At 35.5% G+C, this 18,773-nt stretch overlaps 2 protein-coding genes across 2 annotated transcripts; one reads left to right on the top strand and one right to left on the bottom strand.

The window, feature by feature from the left end:
* The first annotated feature begins 664 nt into the window (after positions 1 to 664).
* Positions 665 to 6,565, top strand: LOC122281861 (probable DEAD-box ATP-dependent RNA helicase 48). Its single transcript, XM_043093678.1, has 10 exons — positions 665 to 1,810; positions 2,137 to 2,243; positions 3,119 to 3,174; positions 3,261 to 3,485; positions 3,658 to 3,864; positions 4,167 to 4,253; positions 4,533 to 4,628; positions 4,752 to 4,967; positions 5,641 to 5,823; positions 5,987 to 6,565. Exons 1-10 carry the CDS (start codon positions 771 to 773, stop codon positions 6,215 to 6,217), a joined length of 2,448 nt encoding a protein of 815 aa, XP_042949612.1. The 5' UTR covers positions 665 to 770; the 3' UTR covers positions 6,218 to 6,565.
* A 4,174-nt stretch (positions 6,566 to 10,739) lies between these two features.
* On the bottom strand, positions 10,740 to 14,669 carry LOC122281740. The gene is made up of 10 exons (XM_043093492.1): positions 14,419 to 14,669; positions 14,211 to 14,322; positions 13,374 to 13,501; positions 12,884 to 13,023; positions 12,685 to 12,753; positions 12,273 to 12,411; positions 11,971 to 12,033; positions 11,848 to 11,891; positions 11,621 to 11,722; positions 10,740 to 11,541 (listed from the first exon to the last, which is right to left on the bottom strand). Exons 1-9 carry the CDS (start codon positions 14,630 to 14,632, stop codon positions 11,636 to 11,638), a joined length of 996 nt encoding a protein of 331 aa, XP_042949426.1. The 5' UTR covers positions 14,633 to 14,669; the 3' UTR covers positions 10,740 to 11,541; positions 11,621 to 11,635.
* Positions 14,670 to 18,773: the final 4,104 nt, after the last annotated feature.

Below are 18,773 nucleotides of genomic sequence, written 5' to 3'. Positions count from 1 at the left end.
AAACATAAGATTTATATAAAAAATTTTATTTTTTTAATAATGTTATATACAGTTTTAAATTTACCCTCTAAAACATAACGAAACCTATTAAAATAAGATTTTTTCACTTAATTTATTGAATCTCATGTTTATTTATTTATTTTAAATAAAAAAATAGTTTATACAATTGCGAGTGAATAAATATAAGATTTATAAAAAAAAATTATTTTTAATAATATTATATACAGTTTTAGAATTAATAGAATTGGATTTATCTATTTTAAAAATAATAATAAATAAGGTTTACATACCTTAAAATCGTATCTATCATTTCATAATTTTTAATAGAAGCCTTATTATATTTTAAAAGAAAATATCTAGCATATTCTTGTGTATATATATAATTTTTAAAAAAATTCTGTTCATTCTTTTTATATCATATATCTGTTTTTTTATTTCTTTTATATATATATATTCTTAGTATAGAAATGATTAGCAGAATTTTTTTTATTTTTTTATTTTTTTATTTTTTATTTTTTATTTTTTTAACTTCTTCGGTTTGAAGTTAAATGATAAATCCATTATCTTAACGAGAGTCGGGCACAAATGCCGTTGTGCCATGAAGCCAAAAGTTACAAACTCAAGGCCCATTTGGGCCCATTTCCGCCTATCTTAAACCCTAACCCATCTCCTTCCACCTTAAACCTAAACCCTGTACCTCAATCTGTCTCCCTCGCTCAGTCTTTGTTCTCTCTGCGTCTCAATTCGAGCTTCTTTTAGCTCAAAACCAAATGTCCTATTCGGTCCTTCTAGAACGTCCCAGAACCTTATCGAAGCTCCTCTGCACTTTCATCTTCACCCGGCCCATGGGCGGCGGGCCCCGGACCTTCCCCGGCGGCGTCAACAAGTGGCAATGGAAGCGCATGCATGAGAAACGGGCCAAAGAGAAAGAGAAGCGACTCCTCGAGCAAGAAAAGCAGCTCTTCCATGCCCGAGTCCGCTCCCAAATCCGGGCCAAACTCGCCGGCAAGCCCGACCCATCTATAAACCCGGACCCATCCAACGGTCACGGTCCGATGAGCCCCACTGACCACATTAAAGCCCTAGCCAATCGCTTCATGAAAGATGGAGCCGAAGATTTGTGGAACGAAGACGACGGTCCGTTGAAATGTCCACCGACGCGGGGGACGAACGAACCGTTAGGGCGTATCCGAGCGAACGGGGGGAGAGGATCAGTCGGATATCCGATGGATTTGAGGAAGTTGATATCGGAAGGGCGGGAAAATGTGAATTTGACAAATTCGAACGGCCGCTATGTGAATACAAGGAACTATTCTGTGCAAAGCCGGAGGCGGTTTCGGCGGAATGAGAGCTCGGAAAGCGATGATGACGACTCGGATTACGGTCCAGTAAGGGAGCCCGCGAAACACTTTGCCAAAAACTTGGCGAAACTTGTGGGCCAAAGGAATAGGTTCTGCAGAGACGATAGCTCTCCGAGAGACGACGAATCGGGTTCGGATTTCGAGGGAGAGTCGTCTAAGTATTTTTCGGGAAATTCGAGTTGGGGGAAACTGAGTGTGGATGGAAAGGAGGACTTGGAGGATGAGAATGAGAGAATGAGAGGTGGGAGGGGAGTGAGGAAGGTGGGGAGCAGTGCGTCTCTCGGGAAGTATGATATGAAGATTACTAAAAGAGTGCCGCTGCGGTTGTTGGAGGAGGAGAGTGATTTTTCGGGGCAGGTTGAGTTGATAAGGCATGAACTAAGCAAGAAGGGTTTGATTGAGAATGGAAGGGAGAAGGGTGAGGAGGCATCAATTCTTACTCAGAAAAGGTAGGCAAAGTGCTTTTAGCTAGAGGATGGGGGATTGTTCTTTGTTCGATTGCTAAGCGAATTTCGGTGAAAAAAAATATGTCAACGGAATACTCGTTGATCATTTACAACTGCATAACGTGTGGTCACTTGGACTTTATGATATAAAAACTTTGTAAATTATGAGATTACAATTTCGTATATCTGTTTGTATTTGCTATTCCTTGGCGTATAAAAGTGTGGCTTTGATAGGTACGTTTTGTATAGATATAAAGGTTTTTGAATGGAGGAACTTCTCTGTGCTAACAGGTAATTCTGTGTGTTTTTTTTTTTTTTTCTCTGTCCAGATTTGATGAGTGTGGTATATCCCCAAGGACAGTCAAGGCACTCAATGCTGCTGGGTATGTTCAAATGACACGGGTACAGGAAGCTACTCTATCTGTTTGCCTTGAGGGTATGCTAGCTGTTTCTTTGGCCATGTTGGTTGTAATTAGCATCCATTTTCTATGTTTACCTTCCCAATTCTTTAGTCGTGTTGATTATGTAGCATATATTGTTGATAATAAACTCTTTATTATTATCTGAGAACTTGAGTTTTTCATTCAGTACAGTGGTTTACTAGCATTAATAGGCATTGGTGAGTGGTGTCATTCAACTGCAAAATTTGCAGTAAAAAATGTTGAAGTCTGTGTTAGTTTTTTTTTTTTTGATAAGTCTGTGTTATTTACCTTCACCTTTGAAGATGTGAGTGAGATATGGATGTTACCACCGCCAGATTGGAACGAGGAAGGTGACTTCCTTGGAACTTATGACGTTGGAGATTAAATTCTGAGGCATGAGTCTGAAGCGTTACATATAAAGTTGGTAAATGAATGATCTACATGATTAATGTGTAGCAATATAAATTTGAGTGCCAAGGTGAAGTGGGATGATTGTGTCAAGGTTTTAAGTGTTTGCCATTACCTGTAGCTATATTATTGTGTCATATTGTACGAAGTATTTGGGGACTAAAGTTCAAACCTTTATGGTGATATGATAAATAACTAATTACCATTTCCTTATACCTATATAATTGTTTTCATGGGTTTGCTGCTGTGTCATCACCATGTGTGTATCATCGTCAATATGTTATTCCTGATGCATTCACCTTTAAGATGGTTCATTTATATTTACATGATGAATTGTCATGCTTGGTCACTAATTCCATGACGAAGTGTTATAATTGGTGTAGCTCTGGTTTGATTCCGATTGCTTAAAGATGTTTGATTTCTTCATTATTAACAAGAATCAAGATTATAATTGATGGTTTTCTTTCTACTGTGGGTGCAGGCAAGGATGCCTTGGTCAAAGCTAAAGCCGGTACAGGCAAAAGTGCAGCCTTTTTGGTACTGAAGGCTATCTTTATCTCTTCTGAATTAGTATGTAATATATTTTGTTCTTTCCTTCAAATGCTGTTGTTAAACAAAAACAGCTTCCTACCATTGAAGCAGTTCTAAAGGCTGTGAGTGACAACACCATTCATCGGGTGCCTCCAATTTATGTTCTTATTCTCTGCCCCACAAGGGAACTTGCAAGTCAGATTGCTGCAGAAGCAAATGTTATGCTAAAGTACCATGATGGCATAAGTGTGCAAACACTAGTTGGAGGTACACGTTTCAAAGATGACCAGAAACGCTTAGAATCGTATCCATGCCAGGTTTGCTTATGTGTTATGCATGTTATGGTTTGTGCTTTTGGAGCATGTGATTACTAAGAAAGTGGATGGCTAATATACCAACAACCAAATGCTACCATTCCATCTGTTGCAGTATTGATGCAGGAAGATAATGGTTTCCTTTTTTAAAATTATTCTGATGAACATTTGGCAGATAATAGTTGCAACTCCTGGTAGGTTGCTGGATCACATTGAAAATAGGTCTGGCTTGTCTGCGCGCTTAATGAGATTGAAGATGCTCATACTTGATGAAGCTGATTACTTACTAGACCTTGGATTTAGGAAGGACCTGGAGAAAATTGTTGATTGTTTGCCCCGTCAGAGACAGTCCTTGCTGTTTTCTGCAACCATCCCAAAAGAGGTTACATTTTCTTAACCTGTCATTTCAAGTTGTAATACCATTTTATTTTTTAAGAAAAATTCTATGTGCTGTCATTTTTACATATTCTTTTGTGCACTCTATTGATGTGATTGGTTACGTATTAAAAAAAATTTGATGTAACGAAACACATCAATGGAGTGCGCAGGGAGTACGTAAAAGTGACTGTATGTAGCATCACTCATTTTTTAATATGTGAAACTGCTGCTTAATTATCAAAATATATATATATATATATATGTGAAACTGCTAAAAATATTATGTTCTGGATAATGATTATGCAGGTTCGCCGGATATCTCAACTTGTTTTGAAAAGAGAACATGCTTATATTGATACAATAGGTCTGGGTTGTGTAGAAACTCCATCTAAGGTGTGTTGTTAGTTTTAACTTGGGTATCAGAAATGAGAAAGTTACTGTTTCTCTTGAACTTCTACTCCAAACTTTAAGTTGATGACATGCATACTTTACATAGTTCTGCTCCGTTGTTTTAATTGTTTGTCTTGATGTTCATTTTAGTTTTATTAGAGTCATGAACATTTTTTATTTATTTTTTCATAGTTAAGAATAATGGATATTATGGTTGTCTCCAAGTTTGACATGGGAAGCTGCAAATTTAATGCTTTCTGTGGTTTGGTTTGCTAACTGCAGGTTAAGCAATCTTGTATTGTTGCTTCACATGAATTACATTTTCAAATTTTGCACCATCTTCTGAAGGAACATATCTCTCAATCACCTGAATACAAGGTCAGATTTGCAGTCACTAGGAAAAAAGATTATTAGAGTTTCTTATCAAAAGAAGATTTGTAGAGTTAGCTTTTCATTTTTAATGGAATCCCGTATGCCAAAATTTTTTTTACTTGCACTCAGGTTATTGTCTTTTGTACAACTGGGATGGTAACATCACTCATATATCTACTTCTCCGGGAAATGCGAATGAGTGTAAGGGAGATGCATTCTAGAAAGCCTCAGCTTTACCGTACTCGCATTTCTGAAGAATTCAGGGAATCAAAAAGATTGATTCTCGTCACATCTGATGTTTCAGCACGTGGAATGAATTACCCTGATGTTACTTTGGTCATTCAGGTATCCATAAAGCTTTTTTAGATTTGAACATTTAACTCTAAACTATGTAATTGGTTGCAGTATCCCCTGCTATTAAAATTTCCTTAATTTCTGATATATATTTTTTTTATAAGTCCATAATTTTGGTACATTTAACCTTAAAACTCGTGTTTGTCATACCATCACATGATCGCATGCTTATTTATTTATTTATTTTGGATTTTCCTGTAATCATTTGAAAAGCATGTGTAATTTTTTTGTTAAGTAGAAATTGACATTTTTTATAAGTTAAGTAGAAATTAACATGTGGAAATTAAGGTTAAATTTGGCAGAAATCGGAGAAATTTTAACTGTGGAAGAACATTGAAACTAATAGCATAATTTAGGGGGTTGATTGCTCAAATTTAGAATATATAGGGACCCATCTTATTCAAATTTACTTCTATTAGAAGCCCATGGACTCTAAATGATTAAATGCCCCAATCCATCTTTTATGGAAAGCAGGGATCCGATGCTGCAGTTATTTGTAATGAAATCGATGGATTCACTACAATTTTCCTTGAAAAATTATAAATGTTCAGTGTCCTTTAATGTTGAAGTAAATGCCAAATAGCCTGTAATTATTAGATTCTTCTCTACTTTGTTTGCATTACCCTCTAGTAAGTTAAGCTAAATTTGAAAGACTTATTACCAGATAGGAATTCCTTCTGACCGGGAGCAGTATATACATCGGCTTGGCAGAACTGGACGAGAAGGCAAAGAAGGGGAATGCATACTGTTGCTTGCACCATGGGAAGAGTATTTCTTGGATGAAATTAAAGACCTGCCTCTTGAGAAAGTTCCTTTACCACATTTAGATCCGGAGATAAAGCTAAAGGTTAGTGTCCAACTCCACATTGATAAGTTGCGTCTCTCCTGGTTATATAACTTATATTTGCGTGCTTTTATGATGTTCATGAAGTGTGCATTGCAAGGTTATAGGTTTTCAATCCCTTGCAGGTCTCCTAACTGTAATTCTCTGGATCTATTTACACTTGCAGATGGAAGATTCATTGGCAAAGATTGATGGTAGTGTCAAAGATTCAGCATATCATGCTTGGCTTGGATATTATAATTCGATCAGGGAAATTGGCAGGGACAAAACTACTCTTGTGGAATTAGCCAACCAGTATTCTCAGTCAATCGGTTTACAGAAGCCTCCAGCACTCTTCCGGAAGACGGCTCTTAAAATGGGTTTGAAAGGTATCCCTGGCATCCACATTAAGAAGTAGATTCTTCTGTGTTCTAATCTACAAGTGATGATGAACTAAATGGAAGCAGGTGCCCTTCATGTTTTGGTTGTAATTCCCCTTAACAAAAAGAAGGCAAAGTTCAAAGTACATACCAAAACCAATATTCTTTATGTAAATACTTGAAGGAAACATGGTGTTAAGATTATGATGGCATACTTTGTTTTGATGCCACCTTAGGCGTCTTATGTCATTCTAGTCTCCTACACAGCCGGCCTTTAATAGCCAGTTATTGTTGTATCTTATGAAGTCGTAGAGTAGGCCATGCTTATTAGATTGTTATACTGAATATGTAATTCAATCAACTAGCTTGATTTTTTCTTTTTTTTTCTTTTTCTGAGACATTTCGTTTAATTAGATTTAGGGTATTTAAATAATTTAATAAATTGCTGGGGGGGGTTTTGTCAACATTTAATTTGTGAGATAAGCAATGGGGTATACAAATTGAAAAAAAAAAAAAAAAACTAGTAGTGGGTATCAAATTGTTATTTTTGATCATTTGGGATGCAATTTAAAAATAGAAAGTTTGGTAGCTGGGGATGCAAAATCACTCCCATTGATTGATTTAACATGCATGTGAAGTGTTTTACAATTCTTGAGCTCTTCGGGATGATAACTTGTCAATATTATCTGCTCGGAGATTAGGAAAACCATCTCTGCATATTTATGCTCAAGAAATTCCCCCATTATTCAATTGCTTGTATTCATACGTTTCTGACATCAAAGAAATTTCTCATCACAAATTCAAAATAATCACAAATATTATTGACTCTGAAGGCTCCAGGAAATTAAAGTCCTATGAATTCCTTGAAGTTATACAATGCTTTATAAAATTGGTTAACCGACAAAACCATACGCATCTGCTATCCTTTCAGATGATCAAAGAAAAAGACCTTATGACTTTTGAATTGACTTCGTGAATCACAATGCGACGTGATAATGTTAAACAAGAATTATCAATTAGGGCAGCTGCTGACTGTCTTTCGACAAGGCCAAAAATGAATACATCAGTGTTGAAAGATAGTAAGAGTGAAGGAAATATGGTTGCTAATTTTTTAGTCAAGGAGGGAACAAAAAATAATATTCAATTTGTTGGCCCAAAAATCGGACGAGGGAGACTTCAGGGACTTTTGCGCATTGATGGTTGAGGACTTCCATATTTATGCTATTGATTCATTGTTTATTTGTTTGTTGTAAATGGTAGTTCCTCAACCTCAACAAAGGTGAATCAATAAAGTTTCTCTTTTATTTTAAAAGAAGAAAATTAAGCTCATCACAAGTGGCAAATAAACTATTTAGGATTGCCAAAGGAAGATCATTTTGGTTTTAACAAATCTAATCATTATTCCTTGATGTGGCATTAAATGATTGGTTTACAAGTGAAATATAATAAATAGACTCTAATAATCTAATACCACATCTTAAGATGATGAGAATTAAGATCATAAATAGCATTACTCGACACTCATTACAAATGTAAAAAGGTCAAAATATCAAGGATTTTTTAATATAAAAAATGTGGAAGGCTTCTACATCAACCCAGTAAAAAATTAAGCTTATAAATAGTTTTTTTATTTATTTTTTTAAAAATAATATATTCATGTTCTTTTCCCCAATACAATAATTCTAAGGAATACAAGACAAGCTAAATCCAATTTTGAAACATCGTCGAAATCAAATCTTTTTTGGATCTAACAAGTAATCACAGATTGACCTAATTAATGAGGCATTAAAAAATGCTGCAACTTGCATCAAAAAATTATATGGCTGTTAATGAAGGTAGCCTAGGACATGGCTATCCTCGAGATACCAAATACAAAAACAAAGAAACAAAGCTACGTATCTTAGGTATATATTATGATACCTTTGATTGCGAAAGTGTTGGACCTTTCCGTTACAGCTTATATGAGCATGTTTACCAAGCATAACGAGGATACTCAATGATTAGAAATAATCTATTTACATGCTTTATTTCTTTCTTTTCTTTTTTCTTGATAAGGGGGTGAGGAATTTCGAATCCAAATTTTTCATTTAAAGAATCGGGTCATATGCCATCAAGTCATTAAACTCTTGACCTATTTACATGCTTGATTATTAACATTATCCAAGTGGAAACCTTTTGTATCAGCTAGAATAAAAAAAAATATTAATCTTTGTTCAGTATATAAGTGGTATATTTATACACTAACTTGTAAATAACAATCTCGTACCATTATACATTTGATTCTAATAAACGCCAATCTTATATGATATAACGTGTATGCGATTGAAATTTTTATAATTCATGATATAAGATGTTGACCTATGAATCAATAGTCCTCATTGGTGATTAAGCAAATACATTAAAAAGAGAACAAACCCTTCACCTAACCCCTCCATCCTTTCCGACCATAATATAGGGGACGGTTCGATTACATTATTAATGGGGCAACTTGAGTCTTGAGAATGTTGAGAAGGTAGACTTTACATGTTTCATGGGTCGGTGCAGACTAGACCGATCTGTCTTAGAAAATTGATTTCTTGTTTCTTGGATTAATTACTTGAATCCGAACATGCTACACCTAGGAATCAGTCTTCAGAACCACGTTATTGCAGACCAAAAAGTCTCCACCACCACCCCCCATACAAAAATCATACATGCCTACTTCAACTTCCAAACCTTTTCTTGGAAAATCACTCTCTCCACTTGAGCACCATCTTCCTTTTTTCATGCACATACAAAACCTTATTCCCCAAACTCCAAAAATCGAAACGAGGAAGATGAAAATGATGATTTTCATGTGGGTTCCAATTTTCATCACTTTCAGCCACTTGTTCCAAGGTTTTCCTTTTGAGGCAAGCTTCTAAGTTATTTGTAGACCAGTTGGATTGCGTCTACGTAGTACAAACTTGAATATAATGCAGAATGCAGATATAAAGTAGAGAATCAACGGCTCAGAAAGCAGGAACATGTAATAAGGCAAACTATACTCTGAACGCCGCTGTGTTACTTGTCAATGTGATCTAGCAGCACGTGTCCACAAATGTACCCCAAGTCTTCGACAATAATTATAGCACAAGTTAATATAATCAAAGCCAAATGGAGAAATTGAAATTAGGGCTGTATTTAATCTGACGTCAACGCTCTCACGCCCTTCACAGAACGGTTTTTTAAATCAGCACTCCACTGCATACAAAAGGACTGTATTAGCCTTCAACCCATCATAATATATCAGACATGACCTCTGCATTAGTGATTAGAGTCCAATGATTAAAATCTCGACTCTTTTAATAACCTGCATCGCAGGTAATTCTTATTCAGAATGGATGCAAAAAATGATATAGATGCAGCTTAAAATTGCAGGATGGTTGGATCGCAAATTCGGTGATAAGAAGAGGGTATTTCGGCCATTTGAATGTGCCTAATCGAGAGTTTTGGCTCTATCTGCACCACAAGTTGTCTGATCCTATATTAAAATGAGTCCAGCACCGCCTGCATTTGAGAACATAATTATAAGCAGCTCCTTCTGCCTTTGTTATCAGCAAGATTAGTTCTCTGTCATAGGCAGAATCATGGGAAGTCAGTATCTCAGAGTTTCATTTGTGGTTCTTGTCATCATACTCGCTCTCAGCCAGCAATCAACTTGCCGCCACATCCACAAAAACATGGGTGAAAAAACCAAGCAAACAGATAAATTCAACTTCTCTTCCAAGTTTTCAAGGTATTTCTCCACCGAAAGTGGAGAGGGATCCAACAAAGTTGGTACCGATCCGACTTACGGAGTTTCTCTACGACAAGTTCCAGGCGGACCAAACCCACTTCATAACTGATCAGCCTTCTTGAAAATCTTGTTTGTAGTTTGTAGTGAAGATATAATTTTTGTAGTTTGTAGTGCAATTCATTTTGTTTTCCTTAGATGTATGATACGTAGAGTCCAGAAGAAACGTGAATTGTTGTAGTGTCTGAAGAAAATGTAATTGCACTTGATTGAATAGTACTATAGACCATACATAGAAGCATGCATTCATTACTGCACAACGCTTGAATGTAAGTTGGAGGAGTCCTGTTTTCCCAGCAGAGCTGGAATCCAATCTGGTGAATACCTTAGATGACAAGATGGTTGATATGATTTTGGAACCAGAAAAAAATTACAGGAAACAAAGAGTTCAAATCTCGAAACGATCAAAAGTGAGTTAAATAAGAAGTTGATGGCAAAAACAGGGGATTGAAGTTCAACAACAGATGGCATGAATGGGATTCCGCCACCGCCTAAAGTATGAATATTCTAAAAGAAACTGCAATGGTTTAGAAAAGAAGTCAAGTTCAAGCACTTCAATAAGTAGTTAGTTGTTGTAATTTATGTAATTACTATCAGCCCGAATGGTGGGGCAGAGTCTTGACTCTTATGAAGTTTTAAATGTTTAGAAGGAACAGTCCAACCAATAATCGATTTGCATTTTCTACACGGTAATAGTTCTTCCTTTACAAGATCAAACAATATATTCTGGACAAATTTCCAAGATGTGATGCAAGTTGTGACCTCCTTGAGTAAAGATCAAGCATGAATACGACAGGGTTCATTATATATGCAACTGCCTATATAAAATCTATTATGCTTATTGGAGTATGGATAGAAGAAACCAAGTTAGCACGCAGGTACTTAGAGAGGACAGATCAGAATGATCAATCAATGGGGTCCTGATACAGAAATGTTCACCTCATGATATGACTCAAACTCTAAATTAGACCACAAATAACTAGAAGTAGAGAGGAGAGATTTTCTTCCAAGGTACTTCCTTTCCTCCATTCTCTGACAATGGCACTGATTAGTGATTAGCTTCAAAGTATCATCCAATGTGTTGCTTCCTACCAGTCTGTAGGACAGATCAAGAACCTGGTAGCTGGTCCTGATGCAAAGTACATGGATGGCATTTTTCTTTGGGATAAGAAAGACAGACTTTCAACCAAAACTCATGTTTTTGTCCTGGCACATACTGTGTGCGCTGTGCAGTTATATAGTCAACAAGCAAGAAACAACTTTTTAAATGTATATGACCCCTTGTTGAAAAGACATGCAACAAGAAATGAGTAACTATACTTTGAAATACAAGTGTGAGATAGAACATCGGTTAGTGAAACATGTCTATAGCAATAAATGGGAAATGGGAAGCAAAGAATACAGAAAGAAGCATTAGCATAAATTCATAATAATCAACCCCACCTCCCAGCCAAAAAAAAAAAGAAAGAAAGAGAAAGAAGAGCTGGCCTGCACACCTACTCCTAGAAAGTTGAGCAAACTGGCTAGAATGCCTTTCAAAATTGAAACCTGCAAGCACTGGATGTAAACAACATGATATATGTATTCTTTCAAATATGCATCAAATTAAGTACACAGGAGCACAGACCGTGAAGTATCCTCACTACATGATCTCAGTGCCCACTGGATCTATAGAAAAATGAACGGAGAGTATTTTCTGGGTGATTGGCTGGAATTTAGAACTCCATATCTGTTTTTTCAATCAAAAGTTAATTTAAGGATCTTGCTGCCTAATCTCTTTAACAAGATAAATCTAAGACAGCTTGAATAGGAATTTAAATAAGACTCGTGATTTGAAAATTTTAGGCCCCTTACATCTTTGTATTCTGAGCTGCCCATAAATATCCCAAAGGCCTCAACTGCAAAATATGTCAATACAAAGCAGTCAAAATATGGACTTGCCATACAATCAGATAGGAAATGTGAAAGAGAGCTCACATGACCGAAATCGTATCACCATTCCATGTGTATATTCCTTACTGCTGAGATTTAAATTGAGACCTGAGAATCCAATACAAGTAAGAAACGATAGATGGTATAAAACATTAATAGATGGGAGTTTTTCCTTAAATAAAACCAAGGAAAAACTATCTAAGCCGTAAGAGTTAACCATAGTGCTATAAGATGTGGATTATTTATAACCTGTTTGTAGTTTATATTTACTTCTTAAACTGCAACCAGCCTGCTCAAAGAAGATCACTAGGGGGCATAACAATTGATGAGTTTCAGCTCAAGTATACCTTGAGTAGATTGGACAATTAAGGATGGAAACCCAATTGTCAGCCTTGCAAGAGAAGCCAATGCATGTTCAGCAGCTCCACCAACTGCATCACTAACAACTGAAATCAAAAGCACGAACTCTAGACCGTAGTTGAATTCCTGTCAAGGAAGTAACATGAATACCTTTAGAAAAGACAGTACCAGTGAGCAAACAAAATTCATATCGCAGCTTGTGGTGCAGATAATGGAAACTCCAGTTTTTATTGGGTTCCAAATCGGTGAAAGAATAAAAGCATCTTAGTCCATAAATAAGACATTATTTCATTTCTATATATTTTAATGCCTTTGCTGCATTCATGATTAGGAATGATCTATATACAAAAAACCTCATGGAATCAAAATTCAAAGCTTCCACATTGCATCACTCTTTACCTCTCCCTTCCGAAATATGGAGAGAATATCATCTTCTACTTCAGCTTCAAAATCCACATTAATTAACCCCTGTTTATATAAAGCACATATCAGTAAAACAAGCGGCAAAATACGAAAATCTGAGGTAAGGTTAATTCTGAGGAAACCATAACAAATGACAGTATGAACAGAGTGCCCGTGTTTACATGCCAGGCCATACATGGCAGTAAGGCATAACATGCTCTTTGAGAACTCCCAAGTAGAAAACGTTCTCATAGAACTTTGCAAGGTCTTCTTTTCTTTGGAAGCGCATGTAGAGAGCATGGGTGTAATTTTCGATATTTTCTTCTGAGATACGTCCTGCAAGAATAATTAGAGCATCTATCCTCTAAAAATCAACCAATAAACATATGTCCATGTGAATGTGAGTAAGTGTATGCTTGTGTGCCTGATCAAATTTCCAAAGTAATTGACAGGTTATATATGTCAATGTAGATGGGACAGCTCAAACTACCAAACTAAACCGAGTGTTTAGTAACATCTTTAAAAAGAGACATATTTGTTCTTGGATTTTAAAGACATATTTGTTGTTGGAGCATGGACTACAGTAATTTACTCTTTCAGACTCTGAAGAGAACCCAAAACTTGATTCAGGCAAGTAATAGTAGGTCAACATTATGTCCTTGGATTCTATCTGAGCAGAACCTTACCTAATGATATCGCAACAATGCCACGCATTTGATATTGGGTTGTATAAAGATAATCCAGCATATCCTTCTCTTCCTCCTCAGATAAATTCTCCTTTGCTTTAAGCAGACATATGTGTTCCACAACTTCTCTGAATCAAACAGAAATAACCCAACACTTACGAAAGCAATGTGATAGTGCATTGGCTAATGAAAGCAACCATACGCATCAAACTGGAAAAGCTGAAACCGTACACAACCTAGCAAATGTGATGCTTAGAGTGTCCAGCTATAATGTACGCAAGAACCTAGACGGAATAAAGGATATAGCCAAGGAAATCATGTCATATTGCAAAAGTTAGCAAGCCTGCAACCATAAGAAACCGATATGGAGCTATAAATCAGCTTGCACGGACCCCCGTCAAGAAGAGTCCTATTAGAAATAAACGTCTCCACACTCTCAACCACTTTTTGGTGCCATTTTCCACACATGAAATACCAATCAATACATATAGGCATATAAAAAGGAGCCCCCCGGCAACACAATGTTACCCACATTTTCCCTGTAGACAAAGATATAAAATTTGGTGTATACCTCCGAGTACTATCATGCTTGAGAACCATGTAAGGGTAATTCAGATCACAAATTGTTACCCACTTGCCCCTCAGAACTAAAAGACCGATCCCTAAGGTGTTCGACACAACGACATTGAATCTCACAAAAACATTTTTAACTGTTTAGTCTTGGTCCAACCTTTGAGTGACAAGACAAACATTAATGTCCCTTTGGTTCGCACAATTGTTTCACATTCAGAAACCCATATAAAAATCTCATTGACAACAATTTAAAAGGCCTTGAACCTTTTCCTCTCCGACTTGAAGCCTGAGCTCCCCTCCTCAGCAGCAGAAACTATCACTGGCCGACACATTCCCCGCCTCCACCTCGTTTTCATGATTCCATTCGCCACAGAAACTGGAATAAAATAAGATTCCCAAAAAAAAAAAAAAAAAAGATTCAAATCGAATGCTTTCCTAAAGGGCAAAATGTGATTGCGGCAATGAAACCCACCGTTCAAAGAAGCCGAGCGCGGAAACACGGGGTTAAGGCGGCGAGGGTGGTGGATGAGATAAGTGGGAGAGGGAGTTGAGGCATGGGGAGCATGAATGAGCATTGTAGGTGCCCTTTTTTCTGCCTTTCGGATTCTTCTGGGTGATTCAGAGTGTCTAGCGTGTGCGTGTGGATTCGTTTTCTGATATCGCCAGCGTAAAAGATCGTCGAACATAGGCCTCACAGACACGGAACGGTAAGGCCAAAAATGGGTGGACTAGGTAAAACACAATCGCTTAAATAGTTTAGCGGCTTCGTAGTATTGGCGCCTTCTTGTCAATGCAATGACCAACTTACCCTTCATTCTAATACCATTTACCCTTTTTTAACCCATCAGCATTTATACAGTAAAATGAAAAAAATTTATTTATCTATTTTCTTATTATTCTCTCGTCATCTTCTGATGTAACATTATAGTATAAATTTATAAGTAAAATATAATAAATAGTTTTTAATTATCTAATCTCACATCATGAGATGATGAGAATTGAAATATTTATTTCATATTAATAAGATGTGATGTATTTATAAAATTATAGTTATATATGGATAGACCATTGTAACTTTGCGTTTCCTAAAATCTCAAAAATAAGCAAATCTTATATATAATTATAATAAAAAAATTTCAATCAACTTATTTAATTACCTACAATTTGGGAAAAAAAAACATGAAATTTGTCTAAATGTACGTACACTAGTTAAAGATTAATAACATGATTATTGTCATGGACGCCAATATTATAATAATCACTGTGCTGGCCGGTTTTCAAAGGTGGTCATGTTTGGCTGCATCCTTCAATATTCACTACAAAAAATAAGCATATTTCTTACGAACATGGTCAGCAGAAAATAGTATACTATTCGCCGGTCGGAAATAACTATTAGCAGCTAAAAATAATTGCCCGAAAATCGTCACAAATTTTGAGCCAAGAAAGTTTTTTCCCGACTACTGTAATAATTGACAAAACTATTTAAGTATTTCCGGCAACATTTAGTTGCCGTAAAAATTAAAAAAATGTCACAAATATTTTTGACAACTACTATTCATACTTTTTTTATGATTTTTTTTTTTTTTTTGCATTTTTTTAATTATATTGATTTTTATCCACTCATATCAAATGAGCTTATTTTCCTTTTTCATAACAAATAAAATGTGTCTTTTTCTCACAAACACTTAAGAATTAATTGAAATTTTATGGATTTATTCCCAGCAAATAAAATTTTCTTGGCAAATGATAAATTTCTCAGTAAAACAAACACTGAACTCCTCATCTAAAATCTATGTATTTATTACTTCTTCTTTTTTCTCGAGAAAATAATAAAATTATGTTATTTGTAAGTGTCACGCAATATTTGATGACTTGATCATGAGTAACTGTATACAGCTACAAAAAATATCAATATAATAGTAAAGACTTCCACTGAGTCATGGCACTCTCAATATATTCTCGTAAAGGTGGAAGACACCCTCCTCATTCTCCATCTTTACATACTTGTCCTCACATTATCTATAAAAAACAATGCCATTTGGATTAGATCAAAAGAATTTTTGCCTACTAATTGAATTGTTGTTCATGTGACTGCTCACAATGGTTATTATTGTAGAACTGTTTTAGATGATATAGCACCTGGAAAACACTTACAAATGCTTCATCTTGTACAAATTTACAAATGATACTGGTATTGATCCTGATATGTTGTTCTGATCAATTTGTATTCTATCTAAGTTTGGAAAATGACCAAACTCTTCAGGTAATGGATCCGTTAATTTGTTTCCATTAAGAAGCTTGGGAACATGGAATAGTACATATGGAATTAGAGATAAAGCAAATTACATATACCAACATCAGGCTTTAGAATGATGCCAACATAGCAAGAAAATTAGATCACACTCACAGATTATATATCTACATTTTCTCATGGCATGTGAAAAAAATAGTATCTAATCTATCCCGTAGAAAAAATTAATTAAGTAGTGGCTGATCACATGATCTTTTTCTAATTAAAGATAGATTATCATAACCTACATGACAGAATTATCTCGTTTAACATTTTAAATAAACTGTATAAGTGTGTGGACGCTCATGCATATATATCTATATATATATATAGAGAGACCACAACGTCTAAACTAGCTGATGAGCCCATTGATTTATATATATATATATATATATATATAGCTAGCAGTTTGATTAGCACTAGTAGTAGTACTTAACACTGCCTAGCTCCCAAAGTCGACTGCTATATAAAAAATTAGTCCTTTAACACCTAGCTATTATATATATCACATGATCGATCATGCATATATATACCCGCAGTGCTAGTACTAGTTCTTAATTTGCATATATATATATATAATATTTGAGAGCTCCGAACGTACATACACTAAATATTAGTCCATCTTATGCATGCTTTATTTATATATACAAGAACAATGATATTAATTCACAATATCAAGAGATCGTGAGTTGTACTGTCGCTAGCTAGACGCTGAAGAATCCCTACTTTCGATGATAGACTTCCTGCTAAGCTCTGGTGATAGACTTCCTGACAAATGGTTCATTTTCTATGTGAAATGTAAAGGAAAAACAAAGTTTCGCCTGCCAAGTCATTGAGATCACCTACTTTTGATGGTCTTAAATCACAGCAGTTTCTCGTACCAATACCAATAGTAATTAATGAACTATTGAGAGGTAACATTTTTTTCATCAATTTAAAAGGTTGATTAATAGCTAGGCTAGCTTATTTTCCACAGCCTATTTGAATTGTGACCCAAGACCAATTAATGTGATTTAATTACTTGAGGTATATTAACATATGGAAGCAGAGCAAGTAAAAGTCGTCCCAAGATCAAGATCTAAACTTTTTGCAGGCAGTCACCATTCTAGATGCATGCAAAGTCGTCAACAAAACAGCATACCACAACTTGGTTAGAGCAAGCAAAATTCTGTATATTAATTTCAAGATATCATCAAGGATATATATATATATATATATGACTCACAGTTGCACAGCAAACTCTACCCAAGTTTTGGTGCCATTTGAGATGCAAGTAGTACAAAAAGAAAATGCCTTATAGAAGTCGCAAATTCACCTTTGTAGTACTCAACATTACGTTCAGGAGGATTGAATCCAGTCTCAACATTATTGAGATACATGGAACAAAAATCCAAAAACCAATAACCGATGTCATGAGTAAGCGAGCAAATATGGTAACCAACACAGCAAAATCCACCAACCAAAAACAAAGCAATGTGGAGATCCTCACCTCAAACCCTTCAAAAAACACAGCAACTGATCCTCCAAAAACAAAACCTAGAAATACTAGTACTAGAGGTGTGTCACCTCTAGAAAGATCAAGAATTCCAGCTCAAATTCCAGACTTTTCCAATGAGACACTTCCTAATCTAAGAACAAGTAAGGCCACCTGTTTTATGAGTGTGACCTCAACATTCCTGAAAAATGGAAAGCATTGTGTAAGCACATGACCTCAACATTCCTGAAAAATGGAAAGCATTGTGTAAGCACATTTCCTGACATTTCAGGCCATCCTTTTGAATGAACATTAGGTGACTATTTCATCAACTCTAAAGCATTTATGGAAATAATATTAGAATAAGATTAAAAGTTTTAGTTTATCACAATCCAACCCTCTAAAACTATATATATGGCCACAATTATATTATATGTATATAAGTAGAAGCAGCCCTTCCCTCATCATTTGATGTTTGCTATTTACAATGGTCAAATGGTCCATTAATAATTAAGTATAGCTTGGATATTGTTGGATTTATCCAAAAGAAAAAGAGGTCACTCCTTCATTAAAGATTATTACGAGGGCACATCCATGTGACCAGGCATCATGAACATTTCTTTAATCTAATTTAACTTATATTTTAGTAAAGTTAAATGACTTTCTTTAACTTTCTTTGTTTTCCAAGTCTACTTTCTTTGTAACTACTTTCTATTTTAGTAATTTTATAAATTTGTAGATGTTTACAGTAAGATAAAGTAGATGGAGAATAAATGAGTATACAGTTGGAGAATGAAAGGTTTTAGGTTCAAACCTGGGCTCAATGCAAGACCGGGGGGGGGGGGAGATAGGCAAGGAAAATAAGGGTGAAATATATGCCCTGCTCTAAATAGCTATTAAAAGCAAAGAAAAGCCCTTCTAGAAGAACGCCATGGAAGTAGCTTTTGGACATGCAAATACATTGCAGCAACCAAGAAGAATTCTAGTACTTATAAAAAAAATAAAGGAAAATGGTTTAACTGTGGATAAAATAGTTTTTTCCCAACTCTTCAGCAATTGGCAA

The sequence above is a fragment of the Carya illinoinensis genome, chromosome 11 (assembly GCF_018687715.1).
Source record: "Carya illinoinensis cultivar Pawnee chromosome 11, C.illinoinensisPawnee_v1, whole genome shotgun sequence".
NCBI lineage: Eukaryota > Viridiplantae > Streptophyta > Magnoliopsida > Fagales > Juglandaceae > Carya > Carya illinoinensis.
The sequence above is the reverse complement of the archived record's forward strand: the minus strand, read 5'-3'. Positions and strand labels throughout refer to the sequence as shown.

Excerpts from the sequence above, each read along its gene's own strand:
- LOC122281861 (XM_043093678.1), top strand. The coding sequence starts at position 771 with ATGTCCTATTCGGTCCTTCTAGAACGTCCCAGAACCTTATCGAAGCTC. Across the intron at positions 1,811-2,136 it reads TCAATTCTTACTCAGAAAAG|ATTTGATGAGTGTGGTATAT; the intron begins GTAGGCAAAGTG and ends TTCTCTGTCCAG. Across the intron at positions 2,244-3,118 it reads TCTATCTGTTTGCCTTGAGG|GCAAGGATGCCTTGGTCAAA; the intron begins GTATGCTAGCTG and ends CTGTGGGTGCAG.
- LOC122281740 (XM_043093492.1), bottom strand. The coding sequence starts at position 14,632 with ATGTTCGACGATCTTTTACGCTGGCGATATCAGAAAACGAATCCACAC. Across the intron at positions 13,024-13,373 it reads CATTGTTGCGATATCATTAG|GACGTATCTCAGAAGAAAAT; the intron begins GTAAGGTTCTGC and ends TTATTCTTGCAG. Across the intron at positions 11,723-11,847 it reads GCAGCTCAGAATACAAAGAT|ATATGGAGTTCTAAATTCCA; the intron begins GTAAGGGGCCTA and ends TTGAAAAAACAG.